Source organism: Malaya genurostris, chromosome 2 (genome assembly GCF_030247185.1).
Source record: "Malaya genurostris strain Urasoe2022 chromosome 2, Malgen_1.1, whole genome shotgun sequence".
Lineage (NCBI taxonomy): Eukaryota > Metazoa > Arthropoda > Insecta > Diptera > Culicidae > Malaya > Malaya genurostris.
This window is the reverse complement of record NC_080571.1, coordinates 83,516,177-83,541,242: the sequence shown is the minus strand read 5'-3', so window position 1 is coordinate 83,541,242 and position 25,066 is coordinate 83,516,177. Positions and strand designations below refer to the sequence as shown.

At 39.2% G+C, this 25,066-nt stretch overlaps 1 protein-coding gene across 12 annotated transcripts in view; it reads left to right on the top strand.

The window, feature by feature from the left end:
- LOC131432101 (uncharacterized) overlaps positions 1 to 23,231 on the top strand; it is a 206,437-nt gene extending 183,206 nt beyond the window's left edge. For 3 of the 12 annotated variants that reach the window (XM_058598178.1, XM_058598189.1, XM_058598188.1), the window contains exons 6-10: positions 8,561 to 10,840; positions 20,828 to 21,232; positions 21,294 to 21,379; positions 21,973 to 22,367; positions 22,697 to 23,231. In XM_058598178.1, the coding sequence (XP_058454161.1) occupies positions 8,561 to 10,840; positions 20,828 to 21,232; positions 21,294 to 21,379; positions 21,973 to 22,367; positions 22,697 to 22,892 (3,362 nt within the window). In that variant the 3' untranslated portion in view covers positions 22,893 to 23,231. Of the gene's footprint in view, positions 1 to 8,560; positions 10,841 to 20,827; positions 21,233 to 21,293; positions 21,437 to 21,550; positions 21,577 to 21,972; positions 22,368 to 22,696 lie in introns of those variants that run through there. The other 9 variants (XM_058598180.1, XM_058598182.1, XM_058598179.1 and 6 more) reach the window with 9 other exon arrangements.
- The last annotated feature ends 1,835 nt before the right edge of the window (positions 23,232 to 25,066 follow it).

Below are 25,066 nucleotides of genomic sequence, written 5' to 3'. Positions count from 1 at the left end.
CGTTCTAGTTTTATTTATTCGACCAGTTCTTCTGTCAAATTTAAAACTGGTCTATGATGCCGTTCTAGTTTTTTATATCTGAAACACGAGTAAAACACAGCTGGGGCTGCCAATTTTTCTTGTTATAAAATCCAGATTTAAATTTTGTAACTGGTATAAGTTATGCATCTAGAACTAAAACACTACTGAATAAGCCCTTAGAGCAAATTCAGCAGCTGCAAGATTCATATGGGTGGTCTATAATGTAAATGAAACTGAAACAAACGTATCCCCAGTAATCCGTTTTAGTTTTATTTATTCGACCAGTTCTACTGTCAAATTTAAAACTGGTATACATTGCCGTTCTATTTTTTCTATATTTGAAACACAGATAAAACGCTGCTGGAGCTGCCAGTTTATTTTGTTATAATTTCTAGATTTAAATTTTAAAACTGACATAAATTATGCATCTAGAACTAGAACACTCCTGAATATGCCCTTATATTCCAATGAAGGGTATCTTGGTCTCACAGCTTGCTATTCGGATCGAACTTCCAGTTCGGGAGTAACGGAAAAAGTGCACTCGATTTTCTCAGAGACCGCTTAACCGATTTTCTTCAACTCAGATTCAAATTTCGCACCAAATCGTATTCGCAGTTGGCAACACTCTCTCAAATTTGAGTGAAACTTTCTGGACATATAGACTTTGTCACAAAAAGGCACTTTGCATACATTGTTTTCCCAAAATTGATCTAGACATTCATTTGAAAAAAAAGCCAAACTTTTTTAACATATTTTTTCAAATAGTTATTGTCGAAAAATGACAAATCCTACAGAAAAAGTATTGTACTAGTGATTTTCACAAAATCAGTCAAATTTTGAATAAAAATGCTGAAAAAAAACCCTATTCTTAATCCACTTAGTGGAGCGATAATGTCATTCTCTTTCATTGAAACAAACTCATTAAGGTGAAATGTAGCGAAAGGCGAAAATCGCGTTTTTGATCAATTATTCAAAAACTAGACCGATTTTCGAAAAATCAAAAACACTTAAGTTTTCCAAATCAAATTCATCATAACTAAGTATTCTTAGAATTTTGAAATTTTGCTTCGCCGAGCCGTAATTGGTTTTTGAAATGTTTAAACGGTTACTGTTTCGTTCCACGGGTATGATTTTAGAACTGCAAAGTAGTGTTTGTAGCAGAATTTCACAAAGAATTTGAAAATGCAACTCAAAATTATGAAATTTTAGCTAAAACAGCCGAAATTTGAAAAAGTTTACATAAACTTTTCCGCATTTTTTTATTGCTTGCGCGCTGCTGTTTCGTATTGAGGTGGTGTGAGAAATGCACGGTGGACTCGGTTAAAATTATGCCGCGAATTTATGGCTATTTTCACGCTCAAATTCGATTTTCTCAGAAACGGCAACGAATATCAAAAAACCCAACTGACAATCTATTAGAAAATTAGTTCAGATTATTCTGTGAAAAATTCAGATTGATTCATTGACTTTAGCGGTCGGGAAAGTCTTTTTCTGAAGGAAGAATTGCTCAGCTGAAAACGCCGTCTTTCAACTTGTTTATTGAATATCTCGCCCTCAAAAGCATGGATCAAAAATCTATCCTGACAATGTCTAGATAATTTAGTTTAGATGCGATTAGTGCATAAAAACATATATGTTGTCGCGATAAAAATTAAGTGAATGTTATTTTTGTAAAGGTAAGTCCATTTCTATGGCGGCACCATTTTTTTCTGCTCTTGTATCCTGGTAACGTAACGAAACATGAGAGAGAAATAAAATCGGCTCAGCAATGCTACCAAACAAGCGGTAGCTTTATTGGATTTTATTGGATATAGTCAAACTTGTAACCAGAGATGCCAGATATTTTCATAGAAAATCTGTATTGCTTTGTATAAAAAATCTGTATTAATCTGTATTCACTAATAAAATGAAATTCTTACAACAAAATGACGCTAAAAGATGTTATTCCAATAGATTGTGCTTGTGGGATGGTATATTCAATCAGTCATTGCCGCGCTCACAAGAATATTCAACGACGAAGTTTCATAATTTTTTTTTATTTATTCCACAACAATTGAATTGTAATTCCATATATTTATGTAGTTTGAAAATGTTGACTTCATAATTTGACATGGAATTTCACCTCCAAAATGCAACGTAAAGTCGGGTCATACAACTCTTAGTTAGACAGTAAAGTTTCATGATGTCATTACTTCCTTGAATATCAGTTCAAATTGGTTTAAAATTATAAAATAAATGGGTTTCACAACAGATTTTCATATTGTGATTTGTCCGTTGATTGATAGACTTTTATCTCGTCACTGCAATCAAATACTAAAAGATTGCTCGGACAGAAAAGTTTATTTTTTTCTTTTTGCGATATTCACCTAACCAGAGACCATTTTTGTAGAAACAGAAAATGAAAATTATAGAATGATAGTACTCAAGGCAGAGTAAGGATGTGAATATATAGAACGGAAAGGTGAGACGTGACAGAGGGTCTTTTACCGGTTCGGATAGTAAATGGTAAAAGACCTTTATCACTTCTTCCCGACATACCAGAGACTCGAGCGATTCGCATTGTTCAGATGCCTAAGACCGACTCTTCTGGTAGAAGGTAAAAGTTCAGTTACTAAAAAGATTTCTGCTTGCTTCAATGACCCTCTGTCACGTCTCACCTTTCCGTTCTATATATTCACATCCTTGCTCTCCCTTGAGTACTATCATTCTATAATTTTCAATTTCTGATTCTACAAAAATGGTATCTGGTCAGGTGAGTATCGCAAAAAAAGGAATATTGACTACTATACTTAGTCGTTAATAAAGAAAAAGTAAAAAAATAATGTATTATTTCTTACTTTTTGTGAGATCTGTAAAAATCTGTATTAAATTGAGGAAATCTGTCTAAAATCTGTACTCTGTATTAAATCTGTATGACCATGTAAAAATCTGTATAATACAGATAAATCTGTATAAATGACATCTCTGCTTGTAACAGAAAACATCAAAACTTTCTTGGCCACCCGGCCACATCGAGAGTCATTTTACACATTTGCGAGAGAGCATGGAGAGAAATGGAATACGCACAGCGAGCCACGTGGTTTTACGCTAACAACTGGCCTCAGCCCATAAAATATGTTTGATCTTTATATTAAGATAATTCCTGACACTAATTTCGGCTGATTTTTGACACCAATTTATTCTGATTGATTCGGGTAGTTTATAAAGGCATACGTCAGCGCTTATGTTATGTATTTTAAAACATTTCTCAGTACAAAAGTATCAGCAATAATACTTTTGAACGTGATCATAGATCACTATCTGAAATATTTATACGAATAAAAGAAATATTGATTGATATTCGAAATCGATCCTTAGCCAAATTTTAGTCTCGAATGAGCCTAAAATTATTGATATTGGTTGGTCCATGTACAAGAAATGATTTTTGGCGCTTATGTCACTTATGCCATTATATCACCGGAACCGTAAGTGACAGCCATTCGAACTACAAACCTTCAAAGTACTTTCCAAACAAGCCTAAGTTTGTTGAAATCGGTTCAGCCATCTCCGAAAAAATTGAGAGGAGTAAAAAAATGCAATTAGTTGGTCAATGACTAAATATTAGCTTTCAAATCAGCCATCGGTTCTCTCATCTCCGAGAAAATTGAACGCGAAGAAAACAACACGTTTTGTCGGTTACGTCACTTATACCATTATATCTATGGAACCAGAAATCACAGCCATTTGATCTTCGAACTTGATGAATGGCCCGAAGAATGGTCGAATAGTAGATTTCGAACGAACCTGAGTATGTAAAAATTGACTCAGCTATCTCTGAGAAAATCGTTGAAAGATGCACACACATACATACACACACATGCACACATAGCCATTTTTCGATCTCGTCGAGCCTAGTCGAATGGTATATAATACTATGGGTCTTCGAGGCTCCGTTCGAAATTCGACTTTTCCAGTAATTCCAATACCTTTTTACAGAGAAAGGCAAGAATACTTATCGAGCCATACGAGAAAAAAAATTGAATTGAAATTCGAAAATTGGGTTTTTTATTTTGTAAATCAACTTTAAGTTTTGACAAACTTAAATTCAAATGCAAGGTCTCGTGGTCTCATACGGGATTCCTGAATTTCATCCGGAACCGAGTTATAGAGTAAAGTAAATATTGTACACCGTCCCTTAAACCTGCAACACAAAAACCGTAAAAAATTCTGGTCTCACTACTATGCAAATCGATAGCCATTATTAGTAGGCAACTAAACAAACCGATTGGCTTCCCGTCTACCGGAAACAGTGGTCATATATTTCAAAATGAATCTCACTCACTTTTCTCAGCGATGGTTTGACCGATTTCAACAAACTTAGATTCAAATAAAAGATCTCACGGTCCCATATGAAAGCTCTGAATTACATCTGGATCCGACTTGCGGTTCCAGAGTTATAGGGGAAAGTGTGTTAAATGTTGTACACTGTCACTTAAACCGGCGGAAAAAGGCGGGTGGGTAATGTCAGAGACATAACTGGATGTCGTGAATACCAAAAAAAACTGGCACGCTCCCATCACTTTTCCGAATATCAGTTAGTGATTGATTGTATGAATTGTGCAAAATTCGGTGTACGGACAGCCCCTTTGCAAAATTCCTTTTTGCTGTTCGCAGAACGGGAAACAGTGAGACGACAGGTCCTCGATGTTGCTCTCGTGTGTGTCTTGTTTCGGGAACAGTTGCTCAGCAAATGGTAGGAAAAATAAACCACTCAACTTTTATATGGATGCTCTTGTACACAAGCAGACATCTCACGTTCTGATTGGTTGGTGCTGTCATGGTTTAAATCAAATAGGTTTTTCAAAAGTGTACTATTGAAAAACTTCAATGTTGTTGCAATACACGTTCAAGTTGAAAATTTTCGATTCAATTGGTAGTTAGATTATATAAATCATTCCACAGATCACTGAGCTATGAGCTTTCAAAATACGAGAAAAGCAAACTCGCCTTATGAATTATCCTCTTTGATACTCGTTTATACCAAACATTTCAGAAAAGTTTAATTTTGAACTATTTGAGATTATGTCACACAGCTGAAAATTTTATCATAAAATTGTCATCATATTTCCGATGGCATGTAGCAAGAGTTATGTTGATTCATTAGATACAACAGGAGATATTCTCGTTCAAAAACTTATCACTCTCTTAGAGGATAAATTTTGAAAAGGCGCCCTATAGTAAAGTAAGTCGTATTCACGACAAAAAACCCTAAGGCATTGCTTTTACAGGTGCAACGGGAACCTTATTTGTACGATGATGCAAGCATTCAACCTCATTCTTATTTACGTCCGTATCAACCATACGACCATTCTTGTTTTCACTCGAATGAATTCGAACGCGACTCGTTTGTCACAAAATATTTGAATGTCAGTAAACTTCTTAAAATAAATGCTAGTCCATGATGAAATCACTCCAATTCTTGTGATTAACCATTTGCGAAACTTTAGAATTTATGCCAGTTCAGTTTCAAACGATATGCGTATTCGAATATCATTCGTACGAACGAAAAGTTCCATTCTCGTTTACAAACAAATAGACGAAATGCAGTGGTTTGGATTCTTCAGTTCAATGTTGCGAATCAACCGTTCGAACACATTGAAAACAGTTAAACTGATTTCCAACAGCTTTCCTTTCGAATGTGAAGGAGATTTGCAATCAAATGGTAAATTTTTAACTGACGAACATTCGAATGTATGCGCGGTTTTTGAGCATCAAATTTTACCATATCTATTAGGTACTTTATGGACAATACTCGATGAGTGTTGCTTTATTTTATATTAAATGCATGATTACACCAATATAATAAATATGTAGATTATCGAAAACATGTCAAAATTGCAAGAAAAATTCAAAATATTTTTCGCAGATACTGCTTATCGGACTGCTATTTTCAATGTTTTTTTCTATGTTGCACTGTTTAATTTCAAAATTTTATTTCCCGACTGAAATGAGATTGATCTTGAGTATGATGTTTATTTACTATGGAACCTTTCTAAAAAAAACTACCTGTTTGTACGCATTCGAGTGAAAACAAGAATGGCGTGTTTGCATTTCTTCGAAAGTGTGATTTATTCGAACGTAAACGGTAATACGAATTAAGGAGTGTATCGAAAAGTAGTTAGCAACACTGATTATTGAATAAAAAAGCGAAAAAAAAACATATTTTGACATCAGTTTTCGATATATTGTAGAAAAATTACATTTTTATGCATTTCACTGATTATATTGAAGAAAATCCTCGTTTCTGTGAAACGCTCGCACTTTGGACTTGACATTCTTCATTAAATTCTGCACAGTTACTTTTGTGACTTTCCTGGTGGCAGCAGTCCAGTTTTTTTTAACTCCTGCATGTTTTGGGACACTGTACCTTCCCTCCGAAAGTGCCACTTGACAATTGCCCAATACCTTTAAATTGGCCGAAGATCCGGGCAGTTCGGTGGGTTGATGTCCTTTTCCACGAATTGTGCATTATTTTTTGACAACCACTGTAGAACGGAGTTGGCGTAGTGAGCTGAAGCCAAATCCGGCCAGAAGAGAGGAGGAGCCTTATGCTTTCTTTACAGTGGCAGCATTCTCTTCTTCATACATTCTTCCTTGCACACCTTGGCGTTAATTGTGTCCTTCGTGAAGAAAATCGACGACCGCAAACCACAGGTACAAATTACTTGCCAGACAAACACCTTCTGCCCAAACTTTTCTATCGCCACCGTGGTGTCAGCGTCGTCCAGGTCCTGGTACACCGATTTCGTATAATATTGCGGTCCGGGCAGCTCGAGAGTCTTCCTTGGCGTAGGCTTCGTGGTCGATCAGGATGCATCCGTCTTTATTCTGTAGAATCCTGTTTTGGCCTGAACTTGCTGTACCAGGGACTTTTTTGGCACCTTCTGTTTCTTGTACGTTTTCAGGGAGTTTCGAACTTTGATCCGTTGAATCATCCCGATGCTGGTGTTGAACTGCTTGGCCAAATCCCGCGTCGACGCCGATGGGTTTTTCCTGAAGTACTCAACCACTTTTAAGTCCCAGCCGGGCTGGCTGGGACCCGTTTGCCTACCGGATCGGGGCAAATCCTTCATGGAAAGGGTCTTACCGAACTTCTCGATAATATTTTTGACACTGGTGTGGTGCACTTTAACCCGTTTTGCAATTTCGTTGTACGTGACACCACTTTCTGAGCACCAAGTGTGCAGAATTTTCTTTCACGTTTCCGGATCAACTCGACTCATCATTCAAACGATAAACCTTACCGAAACCAATCGATTGCGCAGCTGTTATTGACATGTAAACAAACATGTCACCGCAAAACACGCTGCAAAAAATTAAGCCATTTCAGAGTAATAACTCTTTGAATGTTGCTAACTACTTATCGATACACTCCTTAAGTAGACATACCTTCGAACGTATCGCATATGGCCGTAAACAAGAATGAGGGTGATTATTAGACATACGGTAGTATGGAGAAACAGACTTCCGCCAGAAAAAAATCGCCTGGAGATTCTTAAAGATTCTTATTATCAGTGCTGTATTTGTTTTGTAGGTAATTTAAGTATACAACGCTTCAAGAAAAAATTTTCAAAGGAACTAAAATTTTGCATAGTTCTAATGGGACCCAACTGGAACACGAAAAGTGTATTTTCTTTTCGTTTCACACATTCACATAGACACATTAATGTAATGTTTATTTGTTTGAGACTGCAGACAATAATGATACCAATCTTATTTGGATTTAAAATGCATCTTACCACGGAAAAATTTTGCTAACCGCTGACAGAAAACCATAATCGGTGGCAGCCATGGCATCCAACTAGCGCGCCTACTGTGTAAAACATGCAAGACATTCCAAGACAAAACTAGGGCAACTGGTCTCACGAAATATGCTAATGATGGTGACGTGATTTCCTTCTTGTCTCTGAGTCAAGCCGAGTGATAATAAAAGTTGAAAAACTGTCCCCTCTATAGTTATACTAAGGATTAGTCTAGTTTGGTAAAATGTTCGTTCAGAAACTTCGTATTAGGATTATTAACTTTAGACTGTCATGTGAATTTGGTTTGATTATGTTTGATAATTGTTATGATTTTTTATTTTTCAGGTTTAACACTGCACTTTGCTGGCACACTACTGTTCCGTTTGTTCCTTTCCGTTTTGTCTGTGTTGTGAACTAAAATCGTTCTGTTTAACCGCACATTTGCTCTGAAATTATGTTGATTCGAATTGGTGTATCTACAAGTTTGGCGTGTCGTTCTCAATTATGTTCTCTTTTGTATTTCAGGATAATGATTGAACACTTGTAGATATACATTTCGCCACTCTAGTCTAGAAATATTTGTAGCTTGAATTACTTAGAACTGACTGCGTTTGAATGATAGTGTTTTAACAGTAAAAGTCTTATGTTTTGATTAGTGTAATAAACAAAAATGGAATATTATTCTGATCCGAATGAGTTTTTTACCTTCCATCACAAGCCTTGAATTCATCTGTAAAATACTCATCACCCATTTTCAGACATTTGCCGTTCGCCAATAGCGGTGAACAAAGCACTAACCGTAAATGATCACCATCATCGCGCAATTCTAGCCGACACACCGCAGCATGGCCGTAGAAGCATTGTAAAAACAATCACTACTGGGAACATTGCACGTCACCAAGACACTTCCACACACCAGCATAACATAGTCGATCACTTCCATCACCATCAAAGTGTCAACATCAGCGTGAACCACGATTCGGTGCCGGTGGTGTTGACCGGGGAATCGCTAATCTCCGTGGATCATGTACGATCCGCCGTGGCTACCGTTGGGTCGAACACTAGCTGCAACGGCACAATCGACGAATTCGATCGCAATAGTTTGCCTGCAGGCACATTCCAGCGATCGATGTGCAGCAATGCCGTCAATCAGCTAGCGATCATCACCACTCCGGGAACTCGAAAACTGACCAGTGGTGAATTTTCAGATGATTCGTGCTTTACCGATAGTCTGAATGGGCCAAAACCGGACTCGAACGGTGTAGATTTTAGAGAGCTCGCCGTTCCAGAGCATCTGGAGCGCGAGTTCCGATCAACCCAATATGGAGGACACCGAATCAATGAGCTGAAATCTACAGCCGAATCCATGAAAGAGGTAAACCTAGATAATTCGTGTGACTGTAGTGAACCAATTTATCCCTACTGCCAGATCCGAGAGGAGAATGCTTGGCATGTGTACGAGACGGTCGACTGTAAGGTTTTCCAGTCCAAAGTTGAGTACTACGAGACGTCCATTCATAGGACACCGCTTTTGGAAAACCATAAAAGTTTATTTGGTAACATGAATGAACGCACCCCGGACTCTATACGATCAACAATTATGAAATCCGGCGGCTTCAACAACCAAGAGCTGGTTCCACACGAGTTAATTCCGGATGATCGCTCGAACATTACCTCTTCGGATACGTTGGATTGTCGTCACATTCCAGCGATATCTACTATGCTCACTACGGTAGTAAGCGAAGAACCTCCGAAAACTTCCGAAACTTGCAGTAGCTGTTGTTTCTGCAATCCGGAGCTGCACAAAAACTCTTGCAAATCAACCGCCAACTGTTTCTACTGCCAGACCAAATCACAATCACCCAGCAAATCGTTCCCCAACCCTCCCACTCCTCCAAACATTCAAATGTCACCGATTCCTCCATCTCCGAAGACGCCAATCATGGAGCTAACACCAACTCCAACACTGCAGGAAATTTCACTGCCAGCGAAAAAACCCTCTCAACCGGAACAACCTCAGGAGGTTCCCAAACCTCCACCGACCACACCCAAGCATAGTAAAAAATCATCGCCGGAAGCAGCTACAAAGAATGCTCCCGGTCCCGAAGCTAGCACCAGTACCAGTCCCTCGTCAATCAACGGTCTTTACAAGGAGACTACCAAGAAGACTGATCATACTCACACCAAAATAAAAAGTAAAGCTTCCGACACTGTCAGTACAAAGTGCACAACCTCCAACGAAAAAATCAAACGCTCCTACGTGCCATCATCGACGGCAGATTCGGACAAATTGGAGGAAGTGTCGAAAAAGTTGACCCGCAAAAAATCCGAAACCAGCTTTCTTAATCGACCTAAGAACATCAACAATCTCAACCGAAGCTCCGCGGTCGTTCATTCGGTGCAGAAGGAAATCAAAAACGAACTAAAAACTCCCATCAAAGTGCTACCTAAAACCGCGAAAGAACTTAACAATCGGAAAGAACGGGACAAACAGATTGACCTGAATTTGCCTCTGGAAAGCAATAACCACCCGAAAAAGCATGAAAAGTCCAAAACCACTCTCGGTTTTGAGAACATAGCTAAAACCAAACCCGCTCTGGGAGGATCGTCCCAAAGCTACGAGGAAACCACTTCCTCCAGTTCGACCGACACCAGCCCGAACTCGAGTCCGTTCAAGAAATGTGCCGTTCTACCGCCGGCCGCTCGCTGGAAGCACAACAGTGAACGGAACCTAACCCAGCTGACGATGCAGAAGATTACGACGGCTAGTAAATGGGGTAACAAGTGGCGAAAGGCAGCCCGTCAGCATGAGCATTCGCCAGCACCGATGGGTTATGAGCTTGAGAATCCACTGAGTCCGGCACGGCGAAATCTACACGAAGAAACGCTACCGAAACGATTAGCACATGATTTGAACGGAACTGGTGGGCTGACGGCAACGACGACTACAGCGACGTCGGCGATTACTGCGGCCAGTTCCGCTGCCATCATTCCTAGCACCGCCGGAGGAATCAGCCAGAGCACGACTGCCACTCAAGGTACAGTAGGACATGTTGATCATCAACATCCATCTCATTGTTGTTTCTTATCCGATGTCATTTGTTGCACAGCTGCTTTTTTCTCATGATTACGATACTAGATACTAGATTCGCATAATTGAAAATCAACATACTCATATAACAAATCGTAAAATGTCAATGCAACGTACCAAAAAGATGACAAATTTATTGAAATTTTTCTCTATCCGCGATACTGAGATTTGTTTTGTTATAAATCACAATGTTTATTCTCTCAACGTTTCGCCTTCGACTCATCAGAGCCAGTCATGTACCAAGAGTGGGGGGCCAGATGCCCTGGCCACTCCCGAAATCAAAAACAGGTTTAGAAGATCTCAGACATGTGTAACAGAAATAACAAGACAGTCAGTAAACGTAAAGAATTGTAATACAGTAACAGTTCCAGTGGAAAAGTTTAAAGCATCTGTTAAAAACACTCCTAAAAGGAACACCGAAAATTAGGTACATAAGCAGTCTTCAGTAACATTATTTTTTATCGTTGGGCCCCTCTCGAAACGAAATCCTGGGTACAGAACCTAAAACATTCAAAACAAACAGCCATTGCCATTTTCAGCAGTTGAAACAAAATACTCCTTAAAAGTATTACTTTTAGATTGTTGTAATCAAATATGGGTCAAACAAGAATAAGTAAGTGATTCCGTCAAACTGAATAAAATGTTAAAATCAAGTCATGTTCCTTTTTAAGTTCAATTTATACAAAATAAAGAATAAGCACGCTTTCAAGTTTGGGCCTGTCGTTTTTCGACTCCTTGAATCAAGTTTTGCTCGGCCTGCTTGGACCATTTTCTCACTGCAGAACGCCAGTTTACCTAAGCAGCATTCCGCTTGTGAGAAATTCTGGCAGCCGGCAGAAGCCTGGCAAGATTCCGGCCGCTGTCAAAACTTTGCAGGCGAAATTGCGTCATTCTCTTGCGACGTCACGTCTTGCAACATCGCTCTTCCTTCTTTTTTCTGTTCGACTTCATTTGATATTCCTCAATCTTGCATGTACATCCAAAAATAAAATTCAGGTTTTGAGACCAGGTAAATGAAATGAAACTACGGTTTTATTTGTATAAAATGTTCAAAACGACGTATGTCGTGAGAGATTCTCTTTGTTTACTTTCTCTTTCGATTATTGCGAAATATTCCAGCTTTTTTCGGTAATTTCTCCAGAGCAGATTAAAAGATGATAGCTTTAGTTATTATTATCGGTAAACGATTGGAGAGAAGGATTGCTAAGAGTGCCGTGAAAATCAAAAGAGAAATAAACAAAGAGAATCTCTCATTGTTTCATACTTCGTTTTGAACATTTTATGCAGATGTTTGGTTGTGCAAAAGCTATGTTTGGTTGTGCAAAAGCTATGTTATTGCCCTTCATTCAAATTTACTAATGAGAAAAATAAAACCAAAGACACTAAAAATAAAGAACCGATTCTAAAGGGTTCTGCCAGTCTTGTATGACAAAGATCCGGCAGGAACAGAACCGTTAATAACCGCTAGGCGAAATTCTCTGCCGGAAACGGTTGTTGCATTGTTGCCAGATTCTTGCCGAAATTCTGTCAGTATACTGGGGAGAAATCTGTCAGGCACATGCAAGCGGGATCTAGCTGTCAACTGTCTTTCGCGTCTTCCTCCCGCTCGGCCTTTGAATACCTGGGCAGCCATTTCCACCAGACGGCTACCAAAATTGATTCAGTGACGGCTGTCAAATCCAATTCGGTAAAACATAGTCGCCTGTATCTTAGTTAGCCGAGCGTTTTCATTTTCACTGAGAATGTCAAAAATTTCGATGTGGAAAAATCCTGGTGGATACGGTTGTATCGTTTGAGTTGTATGTCTGGCAGAGGTGAGGCAGTCGGTCACCAGAATATCTGCCGGCCATATTTTTCCCGCTGGCAGTGTTTAGACAGCCATCTGGCAGCCATGCCCATGCGGGTTGAAGTTCCTTTCCCTATATTTTTGTCGAAGCTCTGGCGTGTTCAAAAAGTTCATGTTCTCACCCAAGTAATTTTTTAATGTTAATAAAATATCCTCGTAAAAAACCACGTAACTTCGGATATCAGCGTAACTTCGGAAATTCGTGTAAAAAACCGCGGAAATTCGCATAAAAAATCCGCGAAACTGTAGAAAAAAATTTTTTTTTTCCAAATTTCGTCAAAAAATCCTCAAACATTGAGATCAACAGGGAATGAATCTTAGAAATGTATGGAACGTCGTTGAAAAATATTGATTTTCGAGATAACATCAGATCATCGCATTTCTAAGACAAAGAAAGAAAATTGCATAACTTTGAAAATTTGCATTGAAAAACCGCCAAATTGCAGAAATCCGCGTGAAAAAATCGCGTAACTTCGGAAATCTGCATAAAAAAGGTGTGTGGGTAATTCCAGAGACATAACTGTATGACGTGAATACAAACAAAACTAACACGCTTCTTTTACACCTCCGTATATCAATGATCGTACATGTTAGTTGATTGATATTGAATTTGAATTCGAAACATGGGACTAGTTCCGAATTCAGATGCAAAATTCAAAGAGAGCGGCTCGAAATTTTTCAAGATTGTATACAACATCGTCAATATGATAGATGATGCTACAAGACCCAGCTGCTTCTCAATGCATGAACCGTGAGAGAATTTTTCTACACTTCTTCGATCCATCTCATACTTTGAGTATTTCACGGCCCTTACCAAAATAGATACAGTTTTGCAATGATCGGCGCTGTGTGGAATGTACCAAGAGAAAATCGCAAGTTGACAATTATCGCAGAAAATCGAATCGATTATTCGACTTGATGATTCTTATACTAGGTTACAATATTTTAATACCCTTGTGTGGAACATTCACAGACATTTTCATAGACACAACTTATACAAAGGTTATATGGACATAGTTAGAATAGACGGCAATAGTAAAATGATTCTATCGAAATTATCCACTGCCCTTATAGAATCGGATTGCAAAACGAGAATGAGCGACCGTTTGTGGTTTCAGAGCGAATCCCAACAGCAACGTGCTAACCCGTGATGCTCAGACGGGTCATCGAGAGAAATTCGCTCTCGCACTGGTGTCTATTCTATGTTAAATGGACCATGCCGGTTTTTTGTTGCTGAGATGATATCTCTGATGGCAATGATTGAATCGTGTGAAGAGTTGCTAGAGAGCGTTTTTGATACGATAAAAGTCATCCTTTGAAACGAGGTGGGAATTTTTATAAAACTTGCTGGTAAATTCATCTAGTTGGCAGATCTTGTCAGTTAGTGCCAGTTAGTAAAACAACTTTGGTACAACTAATCTCCGGTTTCCGTTTCCGGAAGCACCGATAATAGTGCAGAAAAGTTCCGAAAACGAGACTCACTTCGATTTCTCTGCAACGATCACAAATCAAGATTCAAATTAATGCTCTCATTGTCTTAAAATATACTGTGCAATTTCATCCAGATCTGACTTCCGAAATTATAAGGCGAATCATTCAAATCGTCATTCAAAATGACGAGGCAAAACTGCTACGTGTCTTGCTTTGTTCAATTTCGTAAAGCATGCAGAGTTGCCATGTTTAAATATATAATTTTTTGTGAACAAAGTGTAAAATTGTAAATCTTTTATTCAATTCGTACCTACTTGTTTTATTAGTAATCTAGTATTCATATTTTGCTCTCCAGTGGGCAAGAATTTCACAAATCGATACACGTCAGGCAGTCACGTACCCAGAGGGGGGGCCCGAGGGGCCCGGGCCCCTCCCGAAATCAAAAACAGATATATATTTATTTAGAAAGTCTAAGACATGTGTTGCAAAAATAACAAGACAGTAAATGTATAGAAATGTAACACAACAACAGTTCCAGTGGAAAAGTTTAAAGTGTCTGTTAAAAACACCCGTAAAAGGCACACCGAGAATTAGGTATATAAGCAATCTTCAGTAACATTATTTTTTTATCTTTGGGCCCCTCCCGAAACGAAATCCTGGGTACGGGCCTGACGTCAGGCAATTATTGAAGATCTAACACACATTGAGTGAAAAATTTCCAATTCCATACAAATTTTTTTTCTAGATTCTCTACACTTTCTCGAAGGATTTTCCTGATGTAATATAGCCTGAAACCTCCGCAGAAACGTCACCTTTCTAACAAAAAAAATTGTAGATCGGTCCACGAGAACATTAGCTACACACACATTTTCCAATATTATTTTACATATTTTTTTTTATTGGCATTGCATTCCTTTTGTGGAATTTGGCCTTTCTGTTTCAACAGATTTCGCAGCCGATTCTTAGTGTACAGAATCATTGCATGGCTAGTACTATGGATCCTACTGACACTAAGAACCCTTCCAGGTCGGGGCTCGAACATACGACAACTGGCTTGTAAGACCAGCATATTATGCAACCCGGGTTAAAATACATATATAGATAAGAAAACGTGTTTGTCATTGTGCTGGTGCTATTCAAAAATAATAATATAAAATAATACAATTTCAATTCTCTAATACATTTTAAAACTGTAAAACAAAATAAATCGTCACAAAAATGATTCCACTAAAGCAAAACAGTTCCACGGATTACAGAAGACTTCTAAGTGGTTCTAAGTCTCTGTAAGATATTGTTTAGTAATTGATTGTTGAAAATTCATTTATCTATCAATTTCAACATTCGTTAGTTCATCTACTTATGACATAGAGCGATAATAAAAGGTGATTTTTTTGAGGTTAGGATTTTCATGCATTAGTATTTGCTCAGATTTTTTGAGGTTATGATTTTCATGCATTATTATTTGCTCAGTATGCTCTGACATTTCATCATGAATAGACTTACTAACGAGCAACGCTTGCAAATCATTGAATTTTATTACCAAAATCAGTGTTCGGTTCGAAATGTGTTTCGCGCTTTACGACCGATTTATGGTCTACATAATTCTGGTTGAATGGCTACGTAAATAAGCAAAATTGCCGCATTTGGAGTGAAGAGCAACCAGAAGCCGTTCAAGAACTGCCCATGCATCCCGAAAAATGCACTGTTTGGTGTGGTTTGTACACTGGTGGAATCATTGGACCGTATTTTTTCAAAGATGCTGTTGGACGCAACGTTACAGTGAATGGCGATCGCTATCGTTCGATGCTAACAAACTTTTTGTTGCCAAAAATGGAAGAACTGAACTTGGTTGACATGTGGTTTCAACAAGATGGCGCTACATGCCACACAGCTCGCGATTCTATGGCCATTTTGAGGGAAAACTTCGGAGAACAATTCATCTCAAGAAATGGACCGGTAAGTTGGCCACCAAGATCATGCGATTTGACGCCTTTAGACTATTTTTTGTGGGGCTACGTCAAGTCTAAAGTCTACAGAAATAAGCCAGTAACTATTCCAGCTTTGGAAGACAACATTTCCGAAGAAATTCGGGCTATTCCGGCCGAAATGCTCGAAAAAGTTGCCCAAAATTGGACTTTCCGAATGGACCACCTAAGACGCAGCCGCGGTCAACATTTAAATGAAATTATCTTCAAAAAGTAAATGTCATGTACCAATCTAACGTTTAAAATAAAGAACCGATGAGATTTTGCAAATTTTATGCGTTTTATTGTTTAAAAAAGTTCTCAAGCTCTTCAAAAATCACCCTGTAGAAGACCTGGTGTTACCAGGTTGGATTATCTGTAAATCCGGGCAAAACATCAATGGCGCTTTTCACTCATCGTGGGATAATCACAGGAGCTCGTCCGTTACAGTTCTTCGGTTCAGAGGTTACTGTGGTTGATCATGTTAAATACGTCGGAGTTATTCTTGATTCAAAACTGAATTGGTCTGCTCACATTGACTTCAGGATTAAAAGAGCTTGCATGGCTTTCGGCCTCAAACACAGATACATTCATTGGATCTACACAACTATTGTTAGACCAATTTTAGCATATGGATGTCTTGTACGGTGGCAGAAAGAAATTGCGACAGTTTAGTCAAAGCTAAATCCTCTTTGAAGGTTGGTCCTAAAGGCGATGACAGTAGCATTCACTACAGTTCCCACATGCGCATCTTGTGCAAGGTTAAAAGTTAAAGGGCTTTGGAACAGTAACCCTATAGACTATACTACTAGTCACACTCGCTTGTGGTCTCAAATGGTTACTTTGGATGGGTATTTACTCGCTACTAGTGACCTAACGCTCTCATATGCAGTTTTCCTTTCAAAACATTCAATGTGAGCTATCCTCTTCGTGAGGAATGGTTGTCTGGTTGTCTGGAACGACAACTTGATGAACACATAGTTTGTTATACGGACGGTTCTGTGTTGAATGGTCGTGCTGGTGCGTGTGTCTATTATCGTGAAATTGGGCTAGAGCAGCCTCATTCACTTGGTAGATACTGTACTGTGTTCGAAGCAGAATTTTACCCGATTCTGTGTTGAATACAATCGGCAGAGAATCTGTGGTAAACGAATTTATTTTTCTTCCGACAGTCAGGCAGCCTTGAAAGCACTCAGTTCGAATGATTCACGATTGAATCTAGTGATCGCATGTCGAACTCAAGTTGAAGACCTCAGCATTTCAAATGCTGTTTACTTCTTATGGGTACCCGGCCATTCTGATATTACTGGAAAAGAAAGAGCTAATGAGTTGGCTAGAGCTGGTGCAACGAATAATTTCGTTGGTCCTGAACCAGCTTCACCACTTTCAACTGTAGTTGGATAAAGCACAAGATTCGGTCTTGAGCTGTTCCCAAACATGCCATCTACTGGCGCAGCTTGCAAGCTTGCGCTCAGACAAAATCATTTTTACCAGATTTTAATCTGAAAATATCAAAATGTCTACTGCATTTTTTCCCAGCACCATTGCATTATTCTGGTTAGAGCTCTGACTGGACATTGCGAACTCAATTATCACATGGCTACCTGCATACGCATGGCTGCCAGATGGCTGACTAAACGCTGCCAGCTGGAAAAATATGGCAGGCAGACATTCTGGTGACCGACTGCCTCACCGCTGCCAGATATACAACTCAAACGATACAACCGTATCCACCAGGATTTTTCCACATTGAAATCTTTGACATTTTCAGCGAAGGTGAGAAGATGAAAACGCTCGGCTAACTTAGATACAGGCGACTTTGTTTTGTCAAATTGGATTTGACAACCGTCACTGAATCAATTTTGGTAGCCGTCCGGTGGCCATGGCTGCTCAGGTAGCCAAAACGCTATGCGGGTACTATTCAGCGTGCTGAGTATTATCATAAATAAAATAAACATAAATTCCCCAGTATAATAGTACTGTAGTTGAGCAACCCGTTACACCAAAAGCGCCGTCTGGTGGAGAATGGGTGCGTAAATGCTCCTAAAATGCATGCTTGCGCATTTAACACAACCACAGTAGCTAATGGAAAAAAGTACACCCGTTTCTCACTAGAAGCGCTGTTAGTTTCTCCGTACAATGTGAAATCTATGTTTATTTGATTTATGGTATTATTCGTGTGATATGTGTGAATGCGATTACGATACTTCGTATAATCTGATATGTAACTGTCCCGCATTGATGCATCTACGTATCCGGGTTTTTGGTTCTCCATACATGGTTGAGTCTGTGTATGCGGTGCTAAAATTAAAGCATCCCTTATGGGGTGCTCAACCTACTTCTGCTCATACATACTGCGAATCGTTGTGCATTCTTCCAGGAATGCAGAATGGTATCGCTTTTGTAAAATCTCCTAATCCTCTCGGGGGTTGGAGGGTTTTCAAACTGTGCATTTTGGCACCAGCAGATTTGTTTCTTTATGTTTTGTGCTGTTTTCCTACTTCACCTACTTCACAATTCCCTTCCATGTTCCTTTTATCACGGCAAGGCACAAATCTCCAAATAACTAAAGGAACATGCCACTTGGGCCAATTAGTTCTGATTCCTGAAATCGTCACAAAGATGATTCCTATAAATTGGCAAAGCAGTTCCACGGATTACAGAAGACTTGTAAGTGCGTGTCCAGTCTCTGTGAGATATCGTTTAGTAATTGATTGTTACAATTTCATTTATCTATCAATTTCAACATTCGTTGGTTCATCTACTTATGACCAAAAACGACAATAGAAGTATATAGAGGTTCTCTCAGGCTAAAGTCAGATGGTTTGACATTTTCACTTTATAGCTAATCGCTATTCGCGAACGGACTTTCTGAAAAACCTGAGTCATAAGCAGGGTCGAGAAAGTCATGTTCAGAAAAAAGTTCATTTCATTATCACTCGTGAAAAAATCAGCTCACGACATTTTCTTAAAAAACTCAGCGACTGAAAAATCACTTCTGAGGTTCTCATTCATATTACAAACTTCCACAAAACTCTGAACCTCGAAGTTCACAAGTAATTTTTTGTGTCAGCGAATCTTGATAGCGAATTTTCACCCACGGAAATATTGCTCAAGAGATAATCGAAATGGAGAAGAGCTTGCGATGATATTTCGATACTGAATTTCCACTAAGGCTTAGCTCGTCACCGAAGCGATTCTATTCAGCATGAGTTTTATTTATAAAAGTAACAGGAGTGCAACATTTTGGATCTCTCTAACACACAGCAGGCACAGCGTTTGAATTGGTGTAGTGATAGCCTGCGCTTCTTTTACTACTGATTATGATATTCAAGCTGAATTGGGTAATATTTCTCAATCAGCTACATAACATGCTTTGTGATTAGTTTTTGATTAATGTTTTAATTATCATTATGAATAATATAAATCACAGCACTTGATTCTTCTATTAATGATATTACTCCACCACCACATATTTTCGAATAAATTTCAAATACTCCGCCACTATTGATTAACTTATCCCCACCCTACGCGCACTGAACGTTTTTTTAAAAGGTCCAGTTTTGTTCATCGGCGAATTTATTCATCATGTATTCAGCAAAGGGTTACCTTCGTTTTTCTTAAATATCATCTAGGAGAACGTTCCCTAGTGAACTTTTAACAGCTGATTTTTTGCCATGTGAGATCAGTTTCTGTGAGAAACGCGTTTGCAAAAAATCAGTAGTGAACTTTTCTTTAGTGAGTTTTCTGAACGTTGATTTTTTGTCCGAAAAATTTAGTCGCGATTTTCGAAATTTTGATTTTTCCCCAACACTGATTAAAAATGCGTCTGTATACATTACATCGTTGAATTAAAAGTAAAGTGAATACTGGTAAACGTTCATTTTTAGCAGTGAGTAAAATTGGGAATCCATCTAACTGCGCCCATCGTACATAGGTTGTTCTGCATAAGGCATGCACACATCAAAATATTGCATTTTCTTTGAATTTCCCATAGATCTGCATCAAAATGGACAGAACATATTTTCGGTGGCATTGATTGGCATGATTTTATCACGGTAATAAAAGATAGTCACGATTAAAAACTTATCACTCTTGCAGAGAGTAAATTTTGATTAGACGCTCTATAGCGAAGTAAACTGTATTCACGTCAAAATTTTTATGTTCCTCAAGTATGTACAAAAGTAGACTAACGCCCAAATGATCACTACCTGAATCGGCCAATATGAACCGAAAAAATATTTTCGTCTGATGAGTCACTAAACTGCATAGTAGCATTACAGTTCTGTATGGACTGCTATACGATTACAAGTCGAAGACGACACATAAAAAAAACTCTACCTTACGTTACCATAAGTAACGCGGAGCATAATTCAAATTGTATATATTGTATGAGAACAAGATTGTATAGCTTCATGAGTGTTAACTTATCTCATTTGACAGAAGGTGATTACCATTCGCTATGAAAATTAAGAGAATTTGTATCATGATTCCCGGTTTACGCCGAGATATCGTCTACTGGTTCTGGTATAATGTCTGTGATTCATTGTTCCAAATGATTTATGAAGATCAGCTGATAGGATTTGTGAATCACCCAATCTTCTATGAAAGAAAAAATGGCAGTGATTCTTATTCTATTCCATTTAAACGAAACAATATTTTACTAACGAAATCTTTTTGTACTACATTACAGGATGGACCGTCACAGTGGCAGGTAACTACAATCCAGACATGGCACCGGATGTCGAAATGCGGCTTAGTTTTCCAAAGCAGTCCAATTCGGGTTCCGCTGGCAAGGCTCCGTTGGTGAACGGTATTGCAAATAGTGGCAGTGCTAAAACCGGCAGCAATGGCTCCAGGCGTACTGATAATCATTCCGCAGTGAATGGACACGAAAATGGCTATCCGTCCGGTAGCCTAGCTGGCAGTCGAAAGCAGTACGTGGAGGATGCGCACCATATTTCAGCCCGTGATGGGACCAGTTATGCCCTGCAGGATAGTGACAGCTACCGGATCAGCCAGAGTTCAGCACGAGCAGCGCTTCCACTGACAGCAGGGATGAATCCCAAGCGGTCTCTTTCGCGATCGGATGGAATTGGTAACCTAGGTTCTCCCCCAGTTGGATACGTGTGAAATACAGTTGAATGTTTTTGTTTTAGCTGGCGGCAGCAAGGACAATCGTCTTCCAAATGTTGGCTCATCGAACAACGTTCCGGCAAGACAGAACGGCAAAAAAGCGGTCAAGGTATCTGAAAAGATTAATAGTCGAACACGCAGTGCAAAATAAACTTATCATGCCAATGTGAGTCGGGATTTTGGCATCTGAAAACAAAATTTTTGACAATTTAAACGCTTTCAAAGTATTTGCTTGTTCGATCCAAAGCTTCTGAATCATTCAATCCATGTATCTTTCCAGACATCAGACCTAAGTGCAATTGATAGGTAAATTGGCTATTTCAGTCGTTGTATTTTTGTGTGTGTGTCTTCAAACTAGGTTGCCACTGCGCATGTAAAATCTGCCTAATGTCTGCCATGTTTAAGTATTAACTTTCATCTAACTTCGCTTTAAATGGAAATAGTATTGACAAAAGGAACCATCCGTCTCCTTTCAAACATTCACCCGATGGAGAAGCGTGGTCACCATCATGCAATTTTTAGCTCAACTTTTTCGTTCTCATGAACCTACATGTGAAATTTCGCTTAACTCATTCAAACATTTCTTCGATTCGTTACCCTTTCACTAATCACTAAACAACGTGCTGCGTGTTTGTCCTGTCTCTTGCTTGCCATGTACAATTGCCAAACGAATCATTTATCATGCCTTCCCAACCCTTTTAGCAGACCGTCGAATGTAGCGTCATAACATCCGCTACGTCAAGAACCATCGCCAATAAGTACCACATGCTCTCCCATCAGCATCAACAACCGCACGAATCGACCCGAAAACAACATCCGTATATCCATCAAATGAACTTGTCTTCCTCCCACCATCAACAGCAGCAGCAACAACAACAGCAACAACAGCAGCAGTACCACAGCATAGGTCCTCCACCGGGGACAACAACGATAACCACAACCAGCATTAATGGTGGAGGAAGACGCGGCGGCCGACATCGAACCATGTCTAACCAATCACTTCATCATACATCATTGCAAAATGGCGGCGGTGGCAAATTCCTCTCATCCAACTCGCATCAGACTCGCTATCATGATCCGTCAGCCATAGGCTATGGGTAACGAAATGCTTTTTGTTGTTAGTTGACAAACCCCTCGTGCTTCTTCTAGCTCTTTGTGTTTATCTCGCTTAGCTCTAAATAGACTGGCAATCATCCCAATGTACTCGGAACTTATGGAAGCCATTCTTGAAAAATATTTTGCCTAAGGTATATGAATGAAACGTAGCAGGCTTGAGCTTCGCTAATGAATGCGTGAAAAACTACTACCGAAAATCAAGCCTGCTACGTTTCATTCATACGGACCTTGGTTTCACTCTGAACAACGGCTTCAACATCACGTAAATTTGAACCTTCCCCATTCAAACCCCACTCAACCGTCTTTGCAGGAACAATCCACACCAAAATGGTAACCGACGGGTGTCACTGGAGAGCATCTACAGTGGACCGCATCTGGATCACCTGTCGGTGATGGGTAACACGATCGCACCGGAGCACAAACCCAAGGTACCGACGATGAGCGAGCGGGATCTGACGCGGAAACACCACCCCTGCTACGTTCGAACGCTGCCATACTTTTCGTAGATGACAACGCGGAAAAACAGCAGTAGAGCAGCAGAATCTCAAAACTATTAGTCTAGTCAAGCTAGGTTTAGTTTTTACTGTCGACAGAAGAAACAGTTCCGGTCATACGTTCAAATGTTGTTTTCTTTGTTAGTTGAACTTATTCCATAGGGAACAACACCATGTAAAGGCATTTAAATTGTTTATCGTAGGTTTAGCTGTTTAGTTGTATAGTTCGTAAGAGCCGTATAGCCCACGAACAATTTGAAAGAAAAAAAGTATTATTCTATATTACCAAATGTTTGATCATATAATATTGTACAACTAAGACAAAAATATACTCATAGTAAATATGACAAATTAGTTTCATTGTAATCAGTGCAAGCAATCCCATTTCAACGGTTGTAAAGCTTGCTTCATTTAGAATCGGAATAAACTTTTGCTCATATTGTGGCGCTCCTGTTGGACGGATTTGGAAGTTCTTGGCGCCCACGTGTCGAAAATTTGGTCAGCTACACGTATGATTTTTGACATTCCGCAAATCGACTGTACTTTGTAAACAATCATCATGGAAGCCGAAAGAAGGGAAAAAATTCTGCACAGTTATTTGGAAAATCTATTGTGGTCTGAATCTGGGCTAGCTAAACAGCTGAAATTGCCCAGAAATACCGTATGGCGCGTTATCAAACGGTATGAGGAAACATTGACGACGATTCGGAAGCCTCAAACCAATCGTTGGAGTGGAACTGTTGACCGGAAACTGCGTGGTAAGATTTTGAAGACGATTGAGAGGAATCCTAATCTGTCGGACCGTGATTTGGCCAGAAATTTCGGTGCTGCCCATAGTACCGTGAGGAGAACTCGACTCCGGGAAGGAATCAAGTCGTATCGAGCTAGCAAACAGCCAAATCGGATCATAAAACAGAATAATGTGGTCAAAATTCGTGCTCGGAAACTATATGACCAGGTGCTGACCAAGTTCGACGGGTGTCTTCTGATGGACGATGAAACCTATGTCAAGGCTGACTTCATGCAAATTCCAGGTCATAAATTTTACTTGACAACGGCTCGGGGGGATGTTCCAGCCAAATTTAAATTTGTTTTTGCCGACAAATTTGCAAGAAAATTTATAATTTGGCAGGGCATTTGCAGCTGTGGCAAAAAACGAAAGTTTTCGTTACGAATAAGACAATGACATCGGAAGTATACCAAAAAGAGTGTCTCCAAAAACGAATTTTGCCGTTCATTCGATCCCACGACCATCCCGTAATGTTTTGGCCAGATTTGGCAAGCTGTCATTACAGCAAAGTCGTTCAAGAATGGTATGCAGAGAAAGGGGTCCAGTTTGTTCTGAAAACCCTTAACCCACCCAACAGCCCCCAGTTCCGAATTGAGAAATACTGGGCAATCATGAAGAGGAGACTCAAGGCAAAGGGAAAGGTTGTCAAAGACATCAATCAGATGACGATCTGGTGGAATAAGATAGCTAAAACGGTGGACGAAGAAGGTGTGCGCCGCCTAATGATCCGTATTACAGGAAAAAATCGAGAATTCCTTTGAAACCGTGACGAATAATTTTATCTGTATTTTTTTCTTAGAAGTATGAAGAAAACGCTACATTTGTATAAAAAAGATTTTCAATTCAATAATAAATAACTGAAATACAGGCAATTGTCTTTGTTCCAATTCTATTTGAAGCAAGCTTTCCGACAGGGCACTGAATGAATTCGACAATGTTCCAAAACTAGGCACGCTTCATCTAAAGCAGTACCAAAAAAGTTACTCCATCCGAAAAAATGGACTTCAACCATATTAGATCCTAATGCTTCTCTTTCCAGCTCAGACGATTTGATTTGAATACGTAAATCTAACTTTACTAGATTTACGGTGCCTATTCCTTGTGGGAAAGCGACAAATTTTTGTTCGTTGTAGTTTAATTAGTGGCCCTTTCACTTCACTTACATGTCACTTCACTTGATTTTCCCTATAACCAGTATCACGCATAGTGAAATGATCACTGTAGTGGAAAAAAACTCATTTTTTCATCGAAATGTGGCTGGTGTGATGTTCATAATGATATCAAGTTCATCCAAATAATTACTTTTGTCTTTGAAGCGACTTCTGTGCTAAGGACCTAAATTCACTTCACTCGATTTTCACCATGATACCGATAATATCACTTCACTTGGCGGGGA